This window comes from Gopherus evgoodei, chromosome 4 (genome assembly GCF_007399415.2).
Source record: "Gopherus evgoodei ecotype Sinaloan lineage chromosome 4, rGopEvg1_v1.p, whole genome shotgun sequence".
Lineage (NCBI taxonomy): Eukaryota > Metazoa > Chordata > Testudines > Testudinidae > Gopherus > Gopherus evgoodei.
The window spans coordinates 15,733,081-15,759,275 of NC_044325.1; the positions used below are offsets into that span (position 1 = coordinate 15,733,081).

At 40.9% G+C, this 26,195-nt stretch overlaps 1 protein-coding gene across 1 annotated transcript in view; it reads left to right on the forward strand.

Moving 5' to 3' along the window:
• The window catches only part of PRKCH (protein kinase C eta), a 170,338-nt gene that overhangs the window by 54,596 nt on the left and 89,547 nt on the right, over positions 1 to 26,195 (forward strand). Inside the window, exons 3-6 of the mRNA XM_030558528.1 lie at positions 20,066 to 20,216; positions 21,517 to 21,551; positions 22,824 to 22,912; positions 25,677 to 25,806. Of these exons, the coding sequence (XP_030414388.1) occupies positions 20,066 to 20,216; positions 21,517 to 21,551; positions 22,824 to 22,912; positions 25,677 to 25,806 (405 nt within the window). The remainder of the gene's footprint in view (positions 1 to 20,065; positions 20,217 to 21,516; positions 21,552 to 22,823; positions 22,913 to 25,676; positions 25,807 to 26,195) is intronic.

Sequence of the window (26,195 nt, forward strand, 5' to 3'; positions counted from 1 at the left end):
ATCAGAAACTGGTTCAAAGACAGGAAACAAAGGGTAGGAATAAATAGTCAGTTTTCACAGTGGAGAGAAGTAGATAGAGGGGTCCCCCACGGAGCTCAACATGGACTACTGCTGTTTAACATATTCATAAATGATCTGGAAAAATGGGTAAACAGAGAGGTGGCAAAGTTTGCAGACTATACATACTTACTCAAGATAGTTAAGTCCAAAGCTGACTGTAAAGAGTTACAAAGGGATCTCTCAAAACTGGATGACTGGGCAGCAAACTGGCAGATGAAATTCGTTGTTGATAAATGCTAAGTAATGCACATGGGAAAACATATATACAAAATGATGGGCTCTCAATTAGCTGTTGCCGCTTAAGAAAGAGTCTTCATGCATAGTTCTCTGAAAATATCCACTCAGTGTGCAGTGGCAGTCAAAAAAGCTAACGATGTTAGGACCCATTAGAAAAGCATTAGATAACAAGACAGAAAATATCATAATGACACTACAGTATATAAATCCATGGTACGATCGCACATTAAATACTGCATTCAGTTCTGGTTGCCCCATCTCAAAAAACATGATATATTAGAATTATAGGTGTAATTTGACTTCTATCTTTGGAGGTGGGGGGCAGCTCCACTCGGGCCAATGGGGCCATGAGAGGGACAAATTCCATACCTGCGCGAGGCTTGCAGTTTTGGGGTGCAGCACCTCCCTGTCTCCCCCCCCCAAAAAAAACAACTATGCCCGTGATTAGAATTGGAAAAAGTACAGAGAAGGACAACAAAATGATTACGGCTATGAAACAGCACTCATACAAGGAGTGATTAAATAGGCTAGGACTATTCAGTTTAGAAAAGATTTGACGAAGCAGGGATATGATAAGAGGTCTATAAAATCATGACTGATGTGGAGAAAGTGAATAAGGAAATGTTATTTACTCTTTTACATAACACAAGAACTAGGGGTCTCCGAATGAAAGAAATAGGTAGCACATTTAGAACAAACATAAGGAAGTACTTCTTCATACAACACACAGTCAACCTGTGGAACTTGTTGCTGGGGGATGTTGGGAAAGCCAAAAGTATAACTGGGATCTAAAACAAACTAGATAAAATCACAGAGAATAGGTTAATCAATCACTATTCGCCAAGATGGTCAGGGATACGACCCCATTCTTTGGATGTCTCTAAACCTCTGACTGCCAGAAACTAGTACACCTCTACCTCGATATAATGCAACCTGATATAACACGAATTTGGATATAACGCAGTAAAGCAGTGCTCTGGGGGGCGGGTATGGCTGTGCACTCTGGTGGATCAAAGCAAGTTCAATATAACACTTTCACCTATAACGCGGCAAGATTGTTTTTGGCTCCCGAGAACAGTGTTATGTCGAGGTAGAGGTGTACTAGATGACACAGGATGGATCACTCGATAAATTGCCCTGTCCTGTTCATTCTCTCGGAAGCATCTGGCACTGGCCACTGTCGGAAGACAGGATACTGGGCTAGATGAGCCGCTGGTCTGACCCAGTATGGCCGTTCTTATGTAATTGCCCGCTGGGTAGACTGGGTATAGTGGGAATCCAGAAATTCTTCTTTTAGGTATAAAACAAGAAGGTATAACACTGCAGGAAACAGCATATTATAAATTATTGGCTATGGTACTGAACAAATCATAAATAATTCTACAGTTGCAATATGGATTTAAAGATGTGACTGATTATTTTTTTTCTGCACAATATTATATTTTCTATTTCTAAACCTATTCTACATCGATTCTCCACTGAGCATTGTCCAATTATTAGGGATATTAATATCCAGCCTTTTTGTAATAGTTTACCACAAAAAAAAACTATTCACTTCTTTAGTCCTGAGGTTGTCAGTAACAAGAATTGGGAATAAGTCACTTTGTGCATTTGGTAATAATTTCTATAATGTAGTTCGGTCACAACCATGTTTAAACTGCTTAGGTGTGGTTCAGAGGAGTAAAAGGATTACAGAGAGTGATGCAGTGTCTACACTACAGAGTTTTGTCGGTAAAATTTAGTCAACAATGAAAAAGTGCTATAAGAAAATCGATATTACATGTTCACACCACGCTCCCTCTGTTGGCAAAGTGCATCTGCACTTGGGACACTATCATTGACAGTGAGAGCTGTGCACTTTGGGTAGCTATCCCACAGTTCAGCTCGCCACCATCTGTCGCTAGGTCTTGTGGGAAGGCCGAATGGATCTCAGTGCATCACGGGTCCAGTCTCAACATCCCATGATACATTGTTTTCCATCCCAGCATTCCATGTACTTCCAACTTCGATTTGCAGCATTTTTCAGTGCTCTTGTCTGCCCCACCATCTCTGTGTGAAAGGATGGATCCCGCACTGCTCTTCAATGCACTGCTGTCATTAACACATCACAGAGGGTAGTGAAGTTAATCATGAAGTTCCTAACTCAACAGGATTCACTGACATGCTGTCTGATGTGGATAGGAGCAACATTAGATTATTTTTGGCATTCACGGAATGGCTGCACATGGTGGACCATCACTTTGTGGCTCTGGAAACTAGCACTGAGTGGGATCACATCATCATGCAGGGTCTGGGATGATGAGCAGTGGCTACAGAATTTTCAGATGAGGAAAGCCGCCTTCCGGAAACAGGTGGAGGTCATTGTAGTAGATAAATCACTCCTGAGAGTAAGCAAGGAAGCAAGGATGCTTCTTATGCTGCTCGCCTGTGTGTCATTTTGGTCCCTGCGCAAGTGATTGCAGAATGGTGCGGGAAAGTTTCCTTCAATGGGGGAAGGAACAAAGCAGCTCTTCCAAGGAGCCTTTGGCAAAGGATTGATAAATATCTCCAGGACAGATTCCTAGAGATCTCTCTGGAGGATTCCTGTGAAATCTAAGTGTGCATCTGTCATAAACAAATAGTTAAGGGTTAATGTCTCTTTTACCTGTAAAGGGTTAACAAACAGGGAACCAAAAACACCTGACCAGAGGACCAATCAGGAAACAAGATACCTTCAAATCTCGGTGGAGGGGAAGCCTTTGTTTGTGTTTTTTGAGTTTGACTTTGTTCTCTCTGGGTCCTGAAAGGGACTAGACATGCAACCAGTTTTCTTGCCAATCTCCCTGCTACAGTCTCTTATATATTCAGAATAGTGAGTATTAAGTAAAAAGGCAGTTATAGTCTTTTGATTGTTTTCTGTATTTGCAAATGTGTCATTTGCTGGAAGTATTTTAAATTGTATTTTGCTGGCGGGGGGGCTTCTCTCTAGTGTCTATAAGCTGAAAGACCCTGTAACTTTTACCATCTAAATTACAGAGACAACTTTTACTTTTTTTATTTCTTTTTATTAAAAGTTTTGTTTTTTAAGACCTGTTTGATTTTTTCCCCTTGTTGAGGCTCAAGGGAATTGAGTCTGTACTTACCGGGAAAGTGGTGGGAGACAGCGAGAAAGAAGGGAGGGGGAAAAGGGGAATCCCTTTGTTTAGATTCACGGAGCTTGAATCTGTCTATCTTTCCAGGGTAACCTAGGGAGGGGAAGCCTGGGAGAGGCAACGGGGAGGGAAAGGGTTTACTTTCCTTGTGTTAAGATCCAGAGGGTCTGGGTCTTGGGGGTTCCCGGGTAAGGTTTTTGGGGGATCAGAGTGTACCAGGCACTGGAATTCCTGGTTGGTGGCAGCGCTACAAGATCTAAGCTGGTAATTAAGCTTGGAGGAATTCATGCTGGTACCCCAATTTTTTGGACTCTAAGGTTCAGATTGGGGAAATATACCATGACAGCATCAAATCCTGTTCTACCGCACTGCTTAGCTGCACAGGAAAATGTCCTGCACACATAAACACCACCTTGTACATTTCTATGCCCTCAAACCACCTCTGCACTGGAGAAGGGCTAACATAGTGCCTATCTTTAAAAAGGGGAAAAAGGAGGAGCCGGGGAGCTATGGACCAGTCAACATGATGTTGATACCTGGGAAACTACTAGAGCAATGTATAAAACATTCAACTTTCAGATACTTGGAAGATGAAGGGGCGGTCACCAGCAGCCAGCATGGATTTATTAAACCAAATCATGCCAAACCAGCTTGATTTTGTTCTTTGACAAGGTAGCTGGTTTGGTGGATGGGGGAATGCAGTGGACATAATATATCTGGATTTTAGCAAGGGTTTTTGACACAGTCCCACATGACATTCTGATAAGTAACTGGAGAAATGCAGATGTGGTAAAACTACTACTAAGGGGATACATAATTGATTGAACAACCACAGAGAGTAACTATTAATGTAATGATGTCAGAATGGAAGGAGGTTTCAAGTAAGATTTCACACGGAACATATTAATTACTGACCTGGATGTCAGAATAGAGAGCATACTGATCAAATTTGCGGATGACACAAAGCTAGGGTAGGTTTGCAAACACTTTGAACAAAACTAAAATTCAAAGGGATCTTGATACATTGAATAGTTGGGCTATAGAAAACAAAATGAAATTCAACAAAGACAAATGTAAAGTGCTACATTTAGGGAAGAAAAACCAAATGTGTGCATACCTGAATTAACCAGGAGGGGTGAAATGGGAGAGCCTTTGGAAAGGAAGAATAAGAATGTATTACCGCTCTTTGATGCCTCTTGGAGAGGGAGGAACACACCCAATGGAAGGCCCGCATCCACTCCTGCAAGTTCCCACAAGTCAACAAAGCGTCATCGTCAGTGGGATCAAAGGCCACTGTGGAGTTGATTAAAATAAGCCAGGGCATTTGCCCCTCTTCATCTTTGGAAGGAAATTATCAACCATTAGTAGCAACTCCATCTCCATATTGTCCCCATCTCTACACCTGTAATGCCTGGAGTAAGGATATCTGGGCATGAAGATGCAAAGGGAGGTGCTAAGCAGCACCTTCTCAATAGCCTTACCCGAAAAAGGGAGATAGATAGCTCAGTGGTTTGAGCATTGGCCTGCTAAACCTAGGTTGTGAGTTCAGTCCTTGAAGAGGCCACTTAGGGATCTGGGGCAAAAATCAGTAGTTGATCCTGCTAGTGAAGGCAGGGGGCTGGACTCAATGACCTTTCAAGGTCCCTTCCAGTTCTGGGAGATGGGTATATCTCCTATTATTATTATTATTTTATTACAGGTTGGGGAATATGTATCAACTAAGGTTTGTTAAAGGAGTTACAATTACAAATACTTTTTTTTAATCTCTGGATTAATCAGTTTTCTATTCATTTAATATGGCCTATGCTGATTTGTGTATAATGCCAATTTGTAGGGGGGAGGGATAGCTCAGTGGTTTGAGGTCCCTTCCAACCTTGCTATTGTATGATTCTGAGGTGATGATATGCAAAGTCCAGTGCCTTACAGAAATCTAGGTAATTATGTCAACATAATTACATTTTCCCATTTAAAAAAAAGTTTGAACAAAAATTTTTCATTTGAAATTTGTTAGCATTTCTTCTAAAAAATCTGAAACAAAAGTTTGTTTTGATTCTAATAAAAAATGTTTTTTGAAAAGTGAAATAAAAATCTTTTTTGTTTTGAAATTTTAGATTCAACAGAACCTCATTTTTCAGTGGTAAAATTTTCCTGTTGAAAAATTTTGACCAGATATGGTCATTTGTTAGCTGGATCAGGGATTGTCTGTGGCAGCTATGTTTTCCAAACATTGATCAACCTTCCTGGAATACAGCCATCTTGGGAATCTGCTCTTTTGGAAATGAAAAGTTGCTTCCAGCTACATTAGCAAAACAGTGACAAAGTATATGCCATTGTGAAAGCTCTTCCATGCTACTAGACAGTTTGTAAGGCTACCTGTGAAGCCAAGCCAATGCTACTGCTACCCTAAAGACTTGAAGAGAAGTTATCTCATTTGTTTATATTTCCAAAATGAAGGCTAGTCTCCCACTATGAGAAATGACAGCTGTTCACTAAAAGTCTTCACCGTAGCAGTTGTTTTGTATACAAGTTTCTGGAGAAATATTTAACTTATGCACATGTCTGTGTTATTGTTCTCTCCTTTATATGTAGGAGTCTGTGTAAGGGAATAAACTTGTTAATGACCTGCTTTTAGGGCAGCTGCAATTACAGAAATGTTTAGCAAACTCTCACGTGGAAATCTCAGAAGAGGAACAAACATATATAGTCAGTGTTAGGTATGTAGCTATACCACTTGGGGCTATGATGTTGTCAGCTAAGTAGGGTTGGGCCCATTCAATGATTGGGTGATTGGCCAACTAGGATAATTCAGGTGTTGTAGTAAATGTGTTGATGTTAGTCATCCCTCCGAGGATATGTCTACAGTACAGACACTACAGCGGCACAGCCGTGGTACTGCAGCTGTGCTTCTGTGGTGCCATAGTTTAGACACTTATTACAATGATGGAAGGTTTTTTTTCTGTTGCTATAGTTAATCCTTCGAGAGGCGATAGCTCAGCTGACAGAAGAATTCTTCCATCAGACTAGCAGTGTCTATACCATAGTGTGGGTTGGCTTAACTACGTCTTTCAGGGCTGTGATATAGCTAGTTTGATCTAAGTTTTAGGTATAGATGAGGCCTGAGTTAATACTAAACTAATGTGCCAGCAATATTTTAGCTTTATGGCTGCACAGTCCCTTCTATCTGTCAGATGAAAGATCTATTTGAGGCACTCATCACTGTGAAAGTGGAAAGTTGTTAACTACCTTGGGCAAAGTCCAACTCTCCTTCTAAATTCCAATTATACTTTCAGTTATAATTTACTTGCGTTCCTAAAAGCTGTAGTGCTGCTATTGAAGAAGGTCTGCTGTGGTCCACACTAGAGATGGCTGCATTGTAGTGGTAAGTAAAATGATCACTAGTCACACAATTGCTAACGTACATTCGCTCCTTTTTTGAAGAAAGTTGCTTGAAATTCAAATGATCATTAGGTTTATTAATAAATTTAGCCCTTTTAAAAAAAAAGTAGGATTCTCTTTAGGTTTTCTGACCATTCCCAATGTATTTTCTTTTCTGCATTGACTTTCTGTCAACTTGAAGGATATTTTCCACGTACTGTATCTTTGAGATGGATGTTAAGTCCTTGTGTACACAGGAAAGCGGCACTAGTTTAGCATGAAGTGTGAATTTAGATAGAATTAGTTCAAGCAGTACAAAACCTTGTGTGGGCACTCTTATTTTGACATAAAGGTGCCTTTTTTGATTCAGCTCAAGCTGATAAAATAAACCAAGATAAGCCACTTTCAGACTGAAAGAACAGTATCCATTGAGGGGTTTGCACCAGTTTCATTATATTGGTTAAAAAACAGACTTAAGTAAAACTTTGCTGTGTTTGTGACAAGGCCTAAATAAGCACTGCACATTGCAATTCCTATTACAGAACTACTGACCAAATGTGATTTGCTGGTTGCTACAATAAGACACCGACCCTGAGGCATTGGGATCAGAGAAAGTTCAGAATCTCCCTGCCATTTCCACAAGATATAAATTCCCCAAAATTTCACCCCACTACTGGCAGCCTTTGCAGGCTCTAGCCAGCTTTCATCTATAAAACTTGTTGTTTGACCAACACTTTATAATCTCCAGCCACGTAATATATGAAAGCTTTGAAATCTATGGAGCAGGAAGGCTTCTGGCACATGAATAAATTACCAGACACATCAAAGCGGCTTTATTAATTTTTATTTACCTGTTTTTAATAAATAATCTATTTAAATGGTTTCAGCCCCTAATAAATTATGTCTCAAAAATTCTCTTTAGTTGAATAGACAAGAACAACTAAAATGATGTTTTACAGTAGGGGGGCCTCTTGCCTAAGCACAAGGAGGTGGTAAGGATTTTAATTTTGAGGGAAGGGGGAGAAATCAGCTGTTTACTGTCTCCTGATTCAGGAACTAATAACAACAGTATCTAATGCTTCTTATCTGTACAACTCAAAGTTCTTTACCCAGGAAAAGTGGCTATCATTATCCCTCAAACTGAGGCACAGAAAGTTTAGTAGTTTGCCAAAGGTTACGCAGCAGGGAAATAGACCCCATGTCTTCACATTCCCAGTCCCGATGTGGTGTCTAAATCATCCAGCCTCTCTGATCCTGCACCCTGTGTGTGCCTCCTGCAGGGTGCTGAATTGGAGGGAGGAGGGTCTTAAGGTTAAGGCTACAGTGTGAGACTCAAGAGAGTGGAGTGCAGTTTCAAGCTTTGTCATGGACTTCTGTGACCTTGGGCAAATACCTTCCTTTTGTGCCTCAATTTCCTATCTCTAAAATGGGAATTATAATCCTTCCGTTCCTCAACAGGGCATTGTGAGATAAATACATTAATGATAGGAGGCACTCAGCTGTTCTGGTGACGGAGGCCATACACAGTAGCTAGGTGGAATAGAAAGCACTCAGCATTTCTTAGGAGGTTCTAAGCATCTTACAGGATCCAAGGCCCTAGAGTCTCAGGAATACAGTTGAGAGAAGAGTAATAATAATCCAAAAGGTAAAGTAATTATTGGACCTTTGAAAAGAAGTTTCCAGTAGGAAGGTAGGTGTAACAGCCTGGTGCTGACAACACAGTCAGCTAAATTAATCAGGTAGTTCCTGTTACCGTTTTTGACTGTCATATTCAAGTACTACCAGTAGTTCAGCCTGCATCCTATCACTTGTTTGAGGGTGAGGCTTAGATGGCATTACTCATAAGTTAACTTCTTTCCCTCATGTGGCAAAAATATATAAATAGAAATGAAGTGCAGCTAGTCTGCTTTCTTTAACAGCGGAAAGAGGAAATTCAAGGAGGCTGAATGCCTTGCCTTGTGTGTAGAGTTCTGCTTGGTCTTTCGCTCATACGCTGATCGTGGATGGATTGCCTTATTTAGTGAATTTCTACGGCTGGTAACAATCCTTTACAATACACAAGTGAGCTGCAAATGGTTTACTAAGAGGCTGATGCTTCTGTGATCTTTCTTTTGCCAAGTATTAGCATTCTATATGACATAGTGTTTATATCATGCTTTCTGTGTTCAAAGCACTGTACAGATATTAACAAATTAATCCTCAAAACTCCTTTGTGAGGTAGGTGGGAATATGTTTAGTCCTTATTTTGTAGATGAGTAAACTGAGACAGAAAGGAGCAATGACTTGCCCTAAGCTGCACAATGAGTCAGTGACAAAGCAAGGATTAGAGCTATGGATGTGACTTCTAACCTTGGGTGAAATTCTGGCACCATTTGAAGTCAATGGCAAAGCCCCCATTCACTTCGCTGGAGTCAGAATTTCATCCGTTGTGCTCATTCCTCCAGACAACACTGGAGGGGAGGGAAAAACCCTGAAAAGACAAACTTCTCTTTTTAAAATGGGTTTGCTAGCTGAAGTCCTAATGCATGTACTGATATCATTATATCTAGTCCTTCCCCTGACATTAATGGAAAAGCTATGGCTGGATCAAATGAGTTAAAATGGTTAAGTCAGTGTTTTTTGTAATGTGCCCCTTGTGGGAACTAAACCAGGCGTATTTCTTCACAAAGAAACCAAAGGGTGATGATAAATATAGACAAATTTTAAGAAGTAGCACATCAGAGTCAGGAAAGAAATGACAGCATCAGTAGCTGAACAATCATAATGAATTATGAGAAAATCATGAAGTACTATGTGTCACAGTTTCAGGGTAACTGCATTCCCCCTGTGTGGCTCTCTTGAGGAGTACCCAGGCAGGTCTTAAATCTCCAGCTGTCACCTGTCTCAGGGAAGGCACCCTTGTCCCACTCCACCTCACTGGGGTTTTAAGGCTGCATTAGTCCCTGTTGTACACTGTGTTATCCCCAGCAAACCAGTCTGCCTAATAGCCAGCATCTACGCATTGCTTTCTCTTCCAGGGTTATGAGCAGTGTATTGCCAGGAGTTACAAGTTACCATGCAGTTCTAAGCAAGCACATTTATTCTTAAGGTAAAAGCATTACAGAGAAAAAATGTTTAACTCCCCCCATTTAAATTCACATTAAACATATCATGAAACACCCATTAGTTCTATGAGGCCCTAGTAGGCCGAAGTCCTACCAGCTCTTCCATAGTTTGGTCCAAGGAGGCCATAAAGTTCATGTTCATTTGCTGGCTCAGAAAGAAGGCCATGTGTCCGTTCAAACTGAGCCATCTTAAACCAAGCCATTTCTTCATGTGAGTTTCTGGGAACTCAGTTTGAACCAGTTTATGCAAACCTCTCCAGTGGGTGGTATCTCTCTAGAGTTGTTTAGTCTTGGTGACTCAACTTAATCACCCCCCCCCCCCGCACACACACATACCCCAGTGTTTTTAGTTCTGGAGGAGCTGTGGTAGAAAAGAATACATAGAGTAGAGCACAGTCCTATATAAACCATTCATAAATTTAATACAGTGATCCCCAAAGATACTGCCTGGGGCTGCAATATCTGTCACACCACATTCCCGTCTAGTTAAGAGAAACTAACTAACTTTTTCTTTCCTCTTTTAACACTCAACACTGAACATCTCTAGGAAATGAAAGGTTGAAAGAAATGAACAGGTGAGATAGAAAATGGCGTAAACATACCATAATTTTCATGATTGACAAAACAACATCACTGCCAAATGTAGGATGCAGACAGGTTAGTGTTCAGGAGGTGGTTTTTGAAGCAGAAATGGAAGCCTAATTGGTTGGAAACCTTTAGCTTTTCCCTTATGAGAGATTTGCTTGCACTAGTCAGATGAATCAGAGTCTTTCTTTAGTGAACAATTATGGCATAAACAGAAGATACTTTAAAATACCTGCTCTATTGCAATTAAATTTTGTTTTAGGTAGGATCATCCACGGAAATCACCCCTTCCTGTCCTTCCCTGTTACTGGATGCCAAAAGTAGGTAGTAGAGAAGATTAAATATAAGCAGCAATTGAAGATTACAAGCAAATGTAATTACTGAAATGAATTTTTAGTTTGGCAGCACTGAATATATACATTGGAAAATAGCAATGGGGTGAACTCAGCATGGTTTAAGCTCTGGGTATAAAAAAGCTTCAAATGAAAAGAAAAAGGTGATTTTTTTAATTTGTTAATCGTCAGATAAAAATCCTTTGTAGCAAAAGTGTGATCGAAAGTGTGATAGTGTCCCAAGTGGAAAAAACTGTCAGCAAATTCAGTTTTTGACTCCCCAAACCTTAGAATCCTAGAATATTAGGGTTGGAAGATACCTTAGGAGGTCCTCTAGTCCAACCCCCCTGATCAAAGCAAGACCAACACCAACTAAATCATCCCAGTCAGGACTTTGTCAAACCAGGCCTTAAAAACCTCTAAGGATGGAGATTGACCACCTCCCTAAGTAACCCATTCCAGTGCTTCACCACCTTCCTAGGGAAATAGTGTTTCCTAATATCCAACCTAGACCTCCCTCATTGCAACTTGAGACCATTGCTTCTTGGTCTGTCATCTACCACCACTGAGAACAGCCTAGCTCCATCCTCTTTGGAACCCCCTTCATATAGTTGGGGGATTTGATAGAAACCTTCCTCAAATATGCTGTTGGCCTTCTTGGCAACAAGGGCACACTGCTGACAGATATCTAGCTTCTCATCCACTGTAATCCCCAGGTCCTTTTCTGCAGAACTGCTGCCTAGCCAATTGATCCCAGTCTGTAGCGGTGCATGGGATTCTTCCTTCCTAAGTGCAGGACTCTGCACTTGTCCTTGCTGAACGTTATCTGATTTCTTTTGGTCCAATCCTCCAATTTGTCTAGGCCCCTCTGTATCCTATCCCTACCCTCCAGCGTATCTACCTCTCCCCCTGCTTAGTGTCATCTTAGTGTCACAAGTGTGACCTTATAATTGTTTAAAAAATAATAAACTTTCAGCTTCTGTCAATCAGAAACCAGTTTATTCATAAAATACATAATTTTGAGTATTTAAAAAGACCCTGAATCATAAAGAGAGAAGTATTCTCTAGTTGGCTTAAGTGCAAGTTTGGCTAATCTGGAATGCAACTTTACACTAGTCATGAAATGAAAAACTTCCACTGCCCAGCAGTAATAATCATAGAATCAGATCAGTCAGCAATGGAGGTGACATTTTAGATCATACTTCACATCCTCCTGTCACTGTAGAGTTCTGCCTTCTCCATTGCTATGTTGGGTTTATAATGTCTTAACTAATGGGTCTTCAGCCCTTTGTGTTCATCAGACTGAAGGATAATATCTGCAGCACTCTTCTGGTTTAAAAGATATTAAGTCTTTGTAGGAAAGTTTGGTCACAGCATCGGTGTTTTCCTACTCAACATCTTGGTTTTGCCTGTTTATTTTCAATAAATGCCTCCCTGTTAATCTAGCGGGAGGAGAATCTTATCCTGGGACTAAACTTGATTCCATTGCCTTATTATTTAAGACTATTCACTTGATCAAATCCACTTATTTTTTGTTTAGTTTAGAATTCAGCTGAGGTGAGTGTGAGGGGAAGAACAATCTAACACTGAAGGAATTTTCATGTATCAAGTTGTCACCGTAGGGCTTTGTAAAACCAGCATAGTAATATCAGTAGGTACAGTAACAGTAAGATCTCATTGACCAGAAATCAATGAGATCTGACAGTCTTTCTCTATTTCATCCCACATCTCCTTTGAGGCAAATGATTTTGCAGCATAACACTTAGAACAATGGCTCTGGGGTCTTTTTTTATTGGTGCAGTTATAAAATGAAGATAAGGATTGAACTGAAGCAAACACTCTGAGTAAGCAAATAAACTCTGCAAATGCTGATCAGTCAACTCGCTCATTTGCCTTTTTAGCAGAGACGGAATTAATTAAGTTTTCTTGTTTTATTAAGAGGGGGAGTTGAGCCGTAGCAAAGAACATTGGGTGGAGGGAACAATACGTAGTAACATTCTGAACAGCATGAATAAATGATTTTGTTGGAATAAGAATACAAATGTGAATACGCTTTTTTGGGGGGGGTCAGGGGGAGGAGATGATCTCTATTTTGAAGCTATGGAATTTTCTTGACTCCTTAAAGTTTATTCACATAAAAATATATGCAGTAGAAAGAAAAAAAAATCTCCATTGCAAAGAATTTTGGAATCACTTAATCTAATACAGCAGGTACTCCAGTATCATTACTCTGCTGATAGGGTGAATAGCATGCTGTTACATACAAATATCCTCAGATGACTTAGTGATTTATTTATTCTCTGCTCCTCAGCATTCATAATTTCCACTGACGTGACTGTTTGCTGGGCATGTCTGGAGAGAGGAAAAGAGGAAGTATTAGTATCCTTGTATTCATCTCTGCAGTTAGTTTTACAAATAATCAAGCACAGTAAGCACCCTGTTATTATAGAGGGCTGAATTTAGCCATCAGCTCAGTACCGGCCACTCCCTTTGACTTCACTGGGGAGTTGCTTGCGTGTATATGATGGCAGAATTTGGACCGTACTGCTAGTTGCATTACCAGAGGTTGAGGTTTTATAAAAGTTTATAAGTCCTAAAGTAATCTGCAGTTTTTCAAATCGTGACTTTTTTGCTTTGTTTTGTAAAATGTTAAATGGGGAAGTGGGTGGGTGTGGGAGGAGAGATGCTATGGGAAACTGGCCAGAATACGGTGTGAGTTTTTCTAGATATTACTATAAATGACTTTTTATTTGTAATTTTTAAAATTATAGACAAGTGGGCTACTACATCAGCCCCCTGTGTCAACCAAGGAAGACTGTTATGCTCTTTCATTCATTCCATGTACGGTCTCTGGAAGAATGGATACTTCGGCAGACACAGTGGCTGTTTGCTGGGATTTTGCTATCTTGATGGAAGTTGGTTGTGGGGAAAGAGGTACTTTTGAACTGGAAGGGAAAATTAGTGTATTCAAACATTTTTTTTAAATAAATTTGGGCCAGATTTAAGAGCGGCTGAGTGTAGCAAGTATGGCAATTTCCTCAATATCTTGGACAAACCTTACTGAAATAAGTATCTGAGAAGCTCATTCATATTAGAAATGCAGGTCTTTGTGTTATGGTGGGATTGTATGTAACTTTTCTAGAAGACATGACTAATATAAACCTAAGGAACCATTTAGGAGCTTCAGAGAACTCTCTTAAACAGTGGGCTAAGACAAGAATGCAGCCTCTCTAAAATAACCGGGCAAAGCTCATGAATGCACAGCTGAATCCTAGTAAATGGGATTAATGAGTTTGACTTCTAAATAGTTATGTTCCTTTTTGCAAAGAACTTGATTGCGTGTCATTACACATCGGATGATTACAAATTGGGATGGCACAGGGGAGCATTTTCTCTGTGCAGATCCCTGAGGAGAACCCAAAGGAAAATAGGAAATACACATGATAAATTCTGGCAAACATGAGTGACAAAATGTGAAGGGTGGGATCTGCTGGATTTCCCAGTGGAACAACTCATGCAGAACAAGCTGTACATTGAAATTATTCTTTAGTCAATTTAACTGTGCATTGAATAAGCAGGGACACATATTAACATTATAGTCTTTTCTCTTCAATTCACCTTCAATGCCCAGGAGTTGCATTATTAGTTCTGAAACTCTGATGCAGGATGCTTTCCTTGCTGTTTTTTTTTGGGGGGGAGAGTGCGGGGGTGGTTGAGGAAAGCACTTAAGCATGTGCTTAATACAAGAACAGGGGTACAGTCAACTAAGTTAGAAAATGGCAAACTAAAAAATTATAAAAATATATTTTTTCACACAATGCGTAATTAAACTGTTTAATTTATTACCACAAGAAGTCACTGAGGCCAAGGATTTAGGAGAATTCAGAAGGGGATTGGAGACCTGTATGGAGATCAAGAATATCCAGAGTCACCAGGATTAATGATAACAAAACATTTGGAAGGGATGTTAAACCTTGTGCTTCAGCTCTTAAACCAGTTGTTAGAAATCGAAGTGAGACAATGTCAGAGGCAGATTATCCCACCTCTGCTTGCTGCAGGGTACTTAGTGCTTCCTCTGAAACATCTGATATTGGTCACTGTTGGAGAAAGGATACTGGATTAGATGGACCATGGATCCCATTCAGTAAGACAATTCCTGTGTTAAGCCCCATTGACTTCAATGGGAGTTAAGCATGTTTTGGGAAGATTTCCTGATGTCTTTCAGAGCAATATCCTTTACGTTAGCTAGAAGACTGGCTATAAAGAAAGCAAGTTTCTTTTAAGTTCTTGGATCATACATACCACATCTCTGCTTTGTCTAATGGGCAGATCTCAATTTATGGTGTGTTTTCATTTGAAAAATAAATTCAAGCTATCTTGAAATGCAGTCTTCAGTGTCCTAGTTATGTCATCAGGTATGAAATTTCCAGTTTGTGCAAGTGAAAGGAAGCATGTGTATAAAAGACTGAAGTATCCAGCAGAAAAAAAAAATCTGAGCTTTTTTGATAGTTTTCCTTCTTAAGCTATACAGCAAGAATTCAAAGAGACTGGAGTGTATCATATGGTTGGTGTCCCTTTGAAATGGTTGGCTGCAGCACTGATAGCATGACTTTCTCTATCTCTGTTCCTGCAGAAAGGACCATGAAATATGCTTGCGATGTTTAACTCTTTCCCCTCAAGCCTTGATCAAATTGGCAGCATTTTTTGTTGTTTAAAAAAATGTCTAATGGGCAGAGCTGGCTGAAAAACAGGAAAATGTTTTAACTTGTTTGTGACATACCCAGGATACAATCCCGACTAATGGGGAGCTGTATCGCCCCTGCCCTCTAACTTGAAGTGCCCTTCACGCTGCTTTGCTGTTGTAGCCTCCCATCTCGACTGCTCACAAACGGCCTTCAGCATATAAGTCACTCCAGCTCTGTGGCTGTGTGTGTGCTGCAGCCAGCCAGCCAGCCACACTTTGGCTCTTACCACCCTTGTTTATAGTACAGTGTGATCCCAACTCACTCCCAGTCTTAGATTTCCCCCAGAAGTATATGTCCCGTACTGCCCACCCTCTCCTGGATGATACAAGTGTGTTAAGTCCGTTATTTCTTTTAAGATGATAATATGCCAGCTTATTATTTCAAATAGTTCTTCAAACACTTCAGTTTAGACACACTGGATTAAATAAAACAGCAAAACAAGTTTATTAATGCAAAGAGAGAGATTTTAAGTGAATCCAAGTAATGAGGCATAAAAGTCAGAAATGGTTACAAGAAAAATAAAGATAAAACACAACTGGGGCCTAACTTAACAAACTATGTTAAATTCAAAGCAAAGTTTTCTCACTACATGCTCTCAGTAGTCTGACTGGCCCAACTTCTTAGGCCAGGACCCCTTTTCTGTTTAATAGCTGCTCCCGTTGTCCCTTCTCAAGCAGTGAATTGATGGAGGAAGGGGGAGAGAGAGAGAGGATAGGATACCTTGGGGTGTTTGTTCCTCCTTTTAACAGTGTCAGTCCCCCACATGGAAAACATTTCTAGCTGAGATTTAGGAGACAGACTATCTATATGTAAGGATAGTTCCTGCTGGTTTTGCCATGAGTTTGAACTTCCTTTGTCTCCCTTCCTGCTTGATAACTGTGTTTACTGCTTACATGCAGGCAGACCAGTTTGCCACATGTTTGAAATGTGTTAATAACATCATACGGGGAAATCTTATAACTTCACATACAGTGTTGCCACACACATTTTATCAGGACAATATTGACCAGCAAATTATGAATTTTTGAATGATACCTTACAAGATATACCTTGTACAAAGATTATAACAGTAGTGTGTAAGGGTGTGGACCTGGGTACATTCTGTCAGGCCATTCTTAGGAGGTAAATGTGGTTGTTACAGTAGTAGCCAGAGGTGATCCATACCTGCTGATAGTGGGAGGGGGGCAGAGTGAGGGCAGCGGCTTCAGCAGGTGTTACTGAGGATGCCCAATATAAGTCAAGCAGCAAACTGTGGGGTGGAGGAGAAGAGGCATATGACCCCGCATGCCCCACCCCCACGCGTCACCTCTGGGACTAATAGCTACACCAGGGGCAGGCAACCTATGGCACGTGTGCCAAAGGCGGCACGCAAGCTGATTTTCAGTGGCACTCACACTGCCCAGGTCCTGGCCACCGGTCCGGGGGGGCTCTGCATTTTAATTTAATTTTAAATGACATTTCTTAAACATTTTAAAAACCTTATTTACTTTACATACAACAATAGTTTAATTATATATTATAGACTTATAGAAAAAAGAACAGGAGTACTTGTGGCACCTTAGAGAATAACAAATTTATCTGAGCATAAGATTTCGTGGGCTACAGCCCACTTCATCGGATGCTGTAGCCCACGAAAGCTTATGCTCAAATAAATTTGTTACTCTCTAAGGTGCCACAAATACTCCTGTTCTTTTTGCGGATACAGACTAACATGGCTGCAACTCTGAGACTTATAGAAAGAGACCTTCTAAAATGTTAAAACCTTAAATTAGAGTGAATAAATGAAGACCACTTCTGAAAGGTTGCCGATCCCTGAGCTACACTTTCCGATATGATTGGGGAAGTGGTGTCGATGATAAGCTAATCAGAGAAAGAGTCTGCAACTCTACAGTCTCTTGAGTTGTGACTATGCTGAACATCATTGCATACAGAACTTCCTGGTATCAACTTGAATAGAACCTTTAATCTTCTATCCCAAGGCTTGGGCCCTGAGCACTTTCACTAGAGGAGACTCGCCATTAGCATTCTACTGTAAATGTCATGTGATACACAGTTGATCAGCTCTGATTCCATCCAGTAGAGGGCAGCAATACACCTACGCTGGCCTGTTCATTGCAGCGTTCATGTTTTTTATCTGATGCAGATGTCTACTGCCTTTGATCTGAGAAGCTAAGCAAGGTCAAACCTGGTCAATGTTGGGGTCGTTCTAGATGGAAAAATGCTCTGTATACAGGAAAATGGAAGATCACTATGGTTTTATGTTATATATCCGTTAATATGTGTGAATGGCTTTATTGATAGAGACAGTAGTTCTGTGCTTTAGAAATGACTTAGTGCATGTTTTGCATAACTTTAACTTTGCAGGAAGATATTTTTATATGGCTAAATTAGTCCTAATTTTTTTTTAATTGACTAGTGATTTGGGGTAATTCAGTTTGTGTGCACACACTGAGGGTATGTCTACACCACGAAATTAGGTCGAATTTATAGAAGTCTTTTTTTTAGAAATCATTTTTATACAGTCGATTATGCGTGTCCCCACACATAATGCTCTAGGTGCATTAAGTTGGCAGACTGCGTCTAGAGTACAGAGGCTAGCATCGACTTCCGGAGCATTGAACTGTGGGTAGCCGTGGGTAACTATCCCACAGTTCTCGCAGTCTCCATTGCCCATTGGAATTCTGGGTTGAGATCCCAATGCCTGATGGAGCAAAAACAGTGTCACAAGTGGTTCTGGATACATGTCGTCAGGCCCTGTCTCCCTCCCTCCCTCCCTCCCTCCCTCCATGAAAGCAACAGCAGACAATGGTTTCGCACCTTTTTTCCTGGGTTACCTGAGCAGATGCCATACCACGGCAAGCATGGAGCCCGCTCAGCTCACCGTCACCGTATGTCTCCTGGGTGCTGGCAGACGTGGGACTGCATGGCTACACAGCAGCAGCTCATTGCCTTTTGGCAGCAGACGGTGCATTATGATTGGTAGCCATCATCATTGTACTCCTGGGTGCTCTTTTAGCCGACCTTGGTGAGGTCGATCAGAGACTCTTGGGCAAACATGGGAGTGACTCAGCCAGGTCATTCCCATTTTCTGCCGAGCACCCAGGAGATGACGATGGCTAGCAGTCGTACTGCATTGTCTGCTGGCGGGCAGCCAGGAGATGATGATGGCTAGCAATCATAATGCAGCATCTTCTGCTGAGCACCCAGGAGATGACGATGGCTGGCAGTTGAACTGCATCGTCTGCTGCCAGCCTAAGATGTAAAAGATATATATGGAGTGGATCAAAACAAGAAATTGACCTGATTTGTTTTGTGAAATCAACGGCCTGCTAAACCCAGGGTTTTGAGTTCAATCCTTGAGGGGGCCATTCTGTGGGACAGTTGTTTGTGTTTCTCCTTAATGCAAAGCCACCCCTTTTGTTGATTTTAATTTCCTGTAAACCATGTCGTCAGTCGCCCCTCCCCCCATCAGGGCAACAGCAGGCAATTGTTTCGCGCCTTTTTTCAGTGCAGAACCAGAAGCTGCAAAAGCAAAACCAGGCGAGGAGGCAACAGCAGCGTGGTGACGAGAGTGATGAGGACATAGATGTGGACATATGTGCACATCATGCTGATGAGCTCTACCTGGTCACCTGTGCTGATCTGCTCGCCATGCTGGCCAAACAGGAAATGAAATTCAAAAGTTTGGGCGCCTTTTCCTGTTAGTGCATCTGAGTTGAGAGTGCTGTCCAGAGCGGTCACAATGGAGCACTCTGGGATAGCTCCCGGAGGCCAATACAGTTGAATTGTGTCCACATTACCCCAAGTTCGACTCAGCAAGCCCAATTTCGGTGCTAATCCCCTCCTCATAGGTGGAGTAAAGAAACCAATTTAAAGAGCCCTTTAAGTCGGAAAAAAGGGCTTCATGGTGTGGACGGGTCCAGGCTTAAATTGCGGTAACACTGCTAAATTTGATTTAAAATCGTAGTGTAGACCAGGTCTGAGATAATTTAAAAGGGCCTTATTTTCAAAAAGTGCTAAATGCCAAGCCTCTGATAAACCAGGCTCCTTTAAGAGGCTGCAAGGCAGGCACCAAAAATTTGAGCCTGCTAAAACCACTGATCACTTCTAAAAATATAGGCCTTTACTCCTAAAAATACTTTAAAGGAAAAAATCGCCCAGAGGGTGATGCTTAGATGTAGCATGAGAGTACCAAAGGTGACGTAAATAGCATTTGTGAGCAAGTGACAATTATGATCCACTGGATAGGATGCTGGACTGGGACTCTGGAGATGTGGGTTCAATTCCTGTCTTGGCCATAGTCTTGTTCTGTGCCCTGGCACAAATAATTTCTCTCTCTGCAGTTTTCCTGTTTTTAAATTGGGGTTATAATGATTGATAACCTTGTAAAGCACTCTGAGATATATGGATCAAAAGCATTATACGAAATAAGAATTATTCTCCTGTTCTATAGATAATCATAAATTAATTTTTATGTTGTATTTTTTTCTGTATAGGGACCCTCCAGAGAGAGAGAATTTTTAAAAATTTTACTCGGAAACGCCAGAGGGCTATGCGAAGAAGAGTACATCAAGTCAATGGGCACAAATTTATGGCTACATATTTGCGACAACCAACATACTGCTCCCACTGCAAGGAGTTTATCTGGTAAGAATGATTTAAAAACCAACAGCCTGGGCCTTTCCTTCTGCTGAGGGTTTGTGCACATGGAGAGTGCACGTCAGCCTAGGTTGTGATTGTACAGCTCACTAGTCTGCTGCACACTAAATCTCCATGTGAATCCCACTACTGCAGCAGTAGGTCAAAGTGCTGTGAGTACACAACAAGCTAGTGCATTGTAGGTTTACACCCTAGCTTACCATGTGCTAAGTGACCATGTAGACAAGCCCATAACCGTACCTTTACACTCCCGCTAGCAGGTATGCCCCCATGCAGCAATCAGTACTGAATTAGTTACATGGTGCTTTACAAATGTTGATTAAGAAGCAGAGCTTACAGCCTGAGGCTACATCTTCACTAGCCACCGTATCGGCGGGTAGCAATCAATTGCTCGGGGATTGATATATCGCGTCTCATCTAGATGCGATATATCAATCCCCGAACGCGCTTATATCGATTCCGGAACTCCTCCAACCCGAACGGAGTTGCAGAATCGACAGGGGGAGCCGCAGACATCGATCCCGCGCCACGAGGACTGTGAGTAATTCGATCTTAGATACTTCGACTTCAGCTATGTTATTCACATAGCTGAAGTTGCGTATCTGAGATCGATTTTCCCCCGTAGTGTAGACCAGCCCACAGTTACACAAGACTAATGGTTATACAAGACCCTGCACAGCAGTTCAGTTGATGCTGTGGGAATTACTGATGGTGAGAAGAAAGCAGGAATGGCTGTTTGTAGAAGTGGGTTTGAAGGAGGAGCGAGAGAGAGCTGGGTGGATGAGGAAACAAAAACCATTCAAGGCATAAAGAGCAGGTTAATAGATGTGGAGCTAAAATGGGTAGAAAGAGTAGAGGGTAATAAGCCATTAAACTGAAATGGTTGAGAGGAGCATGAGCAGAGGGAGAAGTAATTATCTCCCACTCTGTTATGTCTCTGTTCCATGTGGAACACAAGGCCTTCAGAGGTAATTATGGAGCTCGTGTAATCTGGTCCATCTAATAATTGTTTTGTTTAGAGTAATGTAGAAGGACCTAAGAAAATACAGAGAGATTAATGTGGAAAGAAAGATGCATTTTGATAGCCTACTCTGTGAGCCAAAGCCTTCCTTGTCCCTTTGTTACATGCACTGAATCATAGCCAGTGCACTGTATTCTTGTCGCCACTGGTTGTTTGCTTTGGAAATCAGAATACTTGGGCTCTATTTCAGTTCTGCCCTCACGAAACTACTGTCAAACTGTTCTGGTTTATGATTGTGAATCACGTTCTGTGTTTTGTTTTGAACAGGGGAGTATTTGGGAAGCAGGGATACCAGTGCCAAGGTAAAATGTTGTATCCATATACTGTATATTATAGACTATTCCAACACTGAGCTGCATCTCCTTCCAGCAGGGCCGTGCTGTATGCACTTTTGAGCCAACCAGGAAGGTGTGAATTAGCAGCTAGCAGGCTGTCTGCATGAGAGCATGCTCATACATATGCACGCGGGAGCATCCTCATGCTATGGCCCCAATCCTGTGCTCCATGGAGATGGACTCCTGCCACTTCATTGAGCCCCACTGAAATCAGTGGAGCTCCTTGTAGCTCATTGTCAGTTTGGGACCTGTGTCATCTCAACATAGTGCCCAGCCTTCATTAGGCATGCAGTCTGCAGGCCCCTGGATGGATGGCTTTTCCCTGCAATAATTCCTTTAACGGTGCAATTAAAACCAATTGACATTAGAGAAATTATTTCAAAGGGAAACTCTGTGGTTTGACCTACTATTTTTGCCTAATGCCAAGTAATATGCTGAATTGATTCTTACAGTATTTTTTTTCTGTTTAATGAATTCTAATCAGTTTGTCTTGGCCTCTCCCTTTCCCTGTGCCTTTGCACTAGAATGCTATGCGGTATGACTAAGTTCCTGCAGGAATGGTTTTTCAGTAAGTCTAATAATGAAGTTTGACTCTTACGGAGAGTGCTGGGACACCAGTGTGTTTACATGGACCTGAACTGCAGATCAACCAAATGTCTCCTGCCTAAGTTCAACAAAAAGAAAGGGTTCACATACTGATAGGCCCTTGCGAGTGCAAGCTAGTGTAAGATGCTGGGGGATCTCTAGACACACACTCACCAGCGAGTTACATTTGGCCTCACAAATATCCCTTCTTGGAGGCACTGTGTCTGAGGTCTGTGGCACTTCTTGGATTGTGTCTGAGCTCTTAAATTTATCAAAGCAATGTCCTCTATGGCCTTTGTTTATGTCACCTGTAATAGTCTTCATTGGAAGATTTCGGTGATCATATTGATTTAGTTCATTCTTAGTCATGTTTGGATTGCACTAACATTTCTGCATGTATCTCCCAATATTTATACAGGCTGAGATTTTCAAAGCTTGTTAGAGGATATGGGCATCCAATTTCTGTTAAAATTAATGGAAACTGGATATCCAAATCCTTTAGGTGGCTTTGAAAATCTCAGCCAGGATGTACGTTTCTCCTATCATTCCATTATCTGCTGATGATTTAAATGGAATCTAGCAGAGCCCAGTTTATTGTTTGATATGTTTTTAGTCTTTTTTTATAAAGTTCAATATGCTTCTTTTGTTTCCTAGTATGCACCTGTGTTGTACACAAGCGTTGCCATCATCTAATTGTTACAGCCTGCACGTGCCAAAACAATATTAACAAGACAGACACCAAGGTAAAGTCACAGTTGGTTAGTTGGATCTTAGGACTTCTTGAATCTTCAGGTTTGTGTGGGTGTTAGTGGTTGCAAAATAATGGAATTTATTCTTCGTTGGCTTCTTCTCTCCATTCACAGATCATAGATTTTAAGGCCAGAAGTGACCTATTTAGATTATATGGTATAACCTGCTGCATAACAGATGCCATAGAATTTCATACTGTATTGAGCCCAATAATTTGTGTTTAACTGAAGCCTATTTGTTTGCATTCAGTCTTGATATGAAGACTTCCAGAGCTGAAGAATCTACCACTCCCCTTGGCCGTTTGTTCCAATGATTAATCACTCTCACTTTTAAATAATTGTCTTATTTCTAGTTTGAGTTCCTCTGGCTTGTTACATCTCTCTTTGTGTGATTAAAGAGCTCCTTAGTAGCTGTTTTCTCCCTCCCCCCAAAGAAAGTACTTGTACACCATAATCAAATCACCTCTTGATCTTTATTATTATTATTAATTCTTCCTTCTTCCATAGTTTTTGCTCTGGCACACTTTTAGGTAAGATGTGACTGTTTGGTGACTTATGACTCATTCCTAGAGCTTGATATAATATTTAGGATGTATTGGGTGAGGTATTTCCCCTAGAAATTGGGAAGTATTTCTGCCATTGTACAAAGCACTGGTAAGACTTCATTTGGAATACTAGGTACAATTCTGGTTACCCATGTCCGAGAAGGTTAATTCAAAACTGTCAAGAACTCTGGGCCTGATTTCCCTCAGCTGAGCCTGATGTTAGCAGGCTCATCTCTCAGGCTGGTTCATGAACCTAGTTGGGTTGTGGCAGCATCACCTGATTGGCTACCTCTCCTCCCCCCCCCCCCGATTGGCTGCAGGAAGCCTACAGGTCTGCATTTAAGCTCAGCAGCAGGTTGCATGCTGCTGAACATTTACACCCACAGTTGTGATCACCTGCTTGTTTCCAGCCTCGCTCCAGACCTTTTCATGCCTTGTTCCTGTCCAGTTCCAGTCTGTCAGGCCTGTGCCCTTGTTCGGCTCCTGGCTCCAGCCACTAGGCCGAGCTTCAGCTCTACCCACTAGGCCATGCCCCGGCCCTCACCACTGGTTTAGTCCATGATAAGACCAGAAGAAGTTCAGAGAAGGGCTGCTAGGGTAATCCTGGCAATTGTAGACCCCATCTTTCTTAAGAGAAGCATAAAATAGCTTGGTGTGTTTAACAGCAATGCAAAGTCAGAGAAGGGATATGATTGCACTTTAGAAATACATCAGGGCGTAAACACCAGGGAGGGAGAAGAGCTGTTTCACCTAAAAGATAATGTTGGGACGAGAACAAATGAGTATAAACTGTCCATGAGTAAAGTTAGGCTGGAAACTAGAAAAAGGTTCCAAACCATCAGAGGAGGGAGGCTCTAGAACAATCTTCTGAATGGGAATAGTGAAGACAAACAATCTAATTTTAAGGTGGAGCTTGATAAATTTATGAATGGGATTATATGACAGGGTTGCCTGCAACAGCAGGCGACTGGACTCTGACCCAGATGATCACTTCCCATCCTATGTACTGTGTTTCTATAGTATCCATCCAGGACCAAGCTCCATGAGGAATATTACCAGTCATTGGGTAAATCTACACCACAAAAGGTGTATTGTAACCAATAATGTTTTTTTCCAGAACATGTGAACAGATGCCATTGCTCACTATTTCTTACCAGAACTGTTGAGCTAAACTTTAAAATGACTCCTCACCAATCCTAAAACGTCAGTCAAATACCAACTCTCTCAAGATGGCAATTAATTACTTTAACGAAAAAAGTCCTAAGCTCTTAAAAAAAAAACAAAAAGAGAGAGAGCGTTCAAGAGGCATAGTTGACTTGAAACCTGTTGTTCCATTAGCACATATATTTTTAATTAAGATATGGATTCACCTTACAATCTGCCATGGCCGAAATGTTGAGGTACAAAATAAAATAGGATCCATTTGTTCAACATGTGTAACATTTTCTAAAATTTTCTGATTCTGCGTTTGTGATCTAAATAGTTCACAATGGAAAAGAGGAATAACCCCAGATGTGGGGAAGGGGAGGAGAAGTGGAGATAAATCCAAAATGGAAATAAACATTGATAAGAAGTGGGGAAAAAAGAGAGGAATTTTGGAAGGTCTGGGAAAATTGATGCCATGTACTAAAAATTATACAGAGATTCATCATTTTTAAAGAATTGTATTTTTGCATGTGACACATAAATTAAACATTTTTAATGCTGAGTAGTTAGTAACAAACTCCTATAGTTAGCAATAATTTGTATTCAATACTTAAATGGTTTCATAGTTAGGTTTGTGATGAGGCAAATATAAGTCCCATCTAGTTTTAATAATTCCAAGTTCATTGTAAGAATGTGAAATTAGCTAATGAATCCTTTGTAAAATCTACTTTGTTCTACTTTCAAAGCATGTCAGAAAATCTGCCAGAGCAGGTTGATTGCTGATTAGAGCTCAGTCAATGCATTGCAGCATTACCATTCGGTAAATTACAATGCAGTGGAGAGCAGAGATGACACTTTCAGAACTGGGATTTTTAAAAATAATTCTGCAGTTCTTCCTAATCATAGAATCATAGATTAGGATTGGAAGAGACCTCAGGAGGTCATCTAGTCCAACCCCCTTTTCCACCCCATCCCTGCTCTTACATTAATGTACTTTTTATTAATAAAATTATCTCTATATATGTACTGATTTTTCTACCCTGTGTTTCTTTTTGTTTCCTTCTCAGGTTTCTGAACAAAGATTTGGAATCAATATTCCCCACAAGTTTAGAATCCACAACTACAAAGTACCAACCTTCTGCGATCATTGTGGTTCTTTGCTGTGGGGGATAATGCGACAAGGACTGCAGTGTAAAAGTAAGCAAGCCTTATTCTTTCTTCAGGCTTTCTTAGGAAAACGTCTATGGATGTGTGGAAAATCAAAGAGCTGAGGGGATAATTTCCTGTATTTTCTAGCGTAAGCTGTTGAAAGAATATTACATTTCTCTCTAGTCCGTAGATACAAAAGTGATGTATAGCTCTTGTTTTCCCAGGCTGCAGAGTGGATTCAATTTTCTTTCAATCACATAGCTGAAAATAACTCATGGATATTGCTACTTCCAGCATTGCTCTTGCTATTTACCTGAGAGCTGTTGCTTCGGCAGTGAATACTAACAAAGTAGAAGAACATTAACAGGGGAAAAGTCATCAGTATTTGTTGATTAACACGGCTCTTTGTCACACAATTAATTGACTGCAAAAGCTTT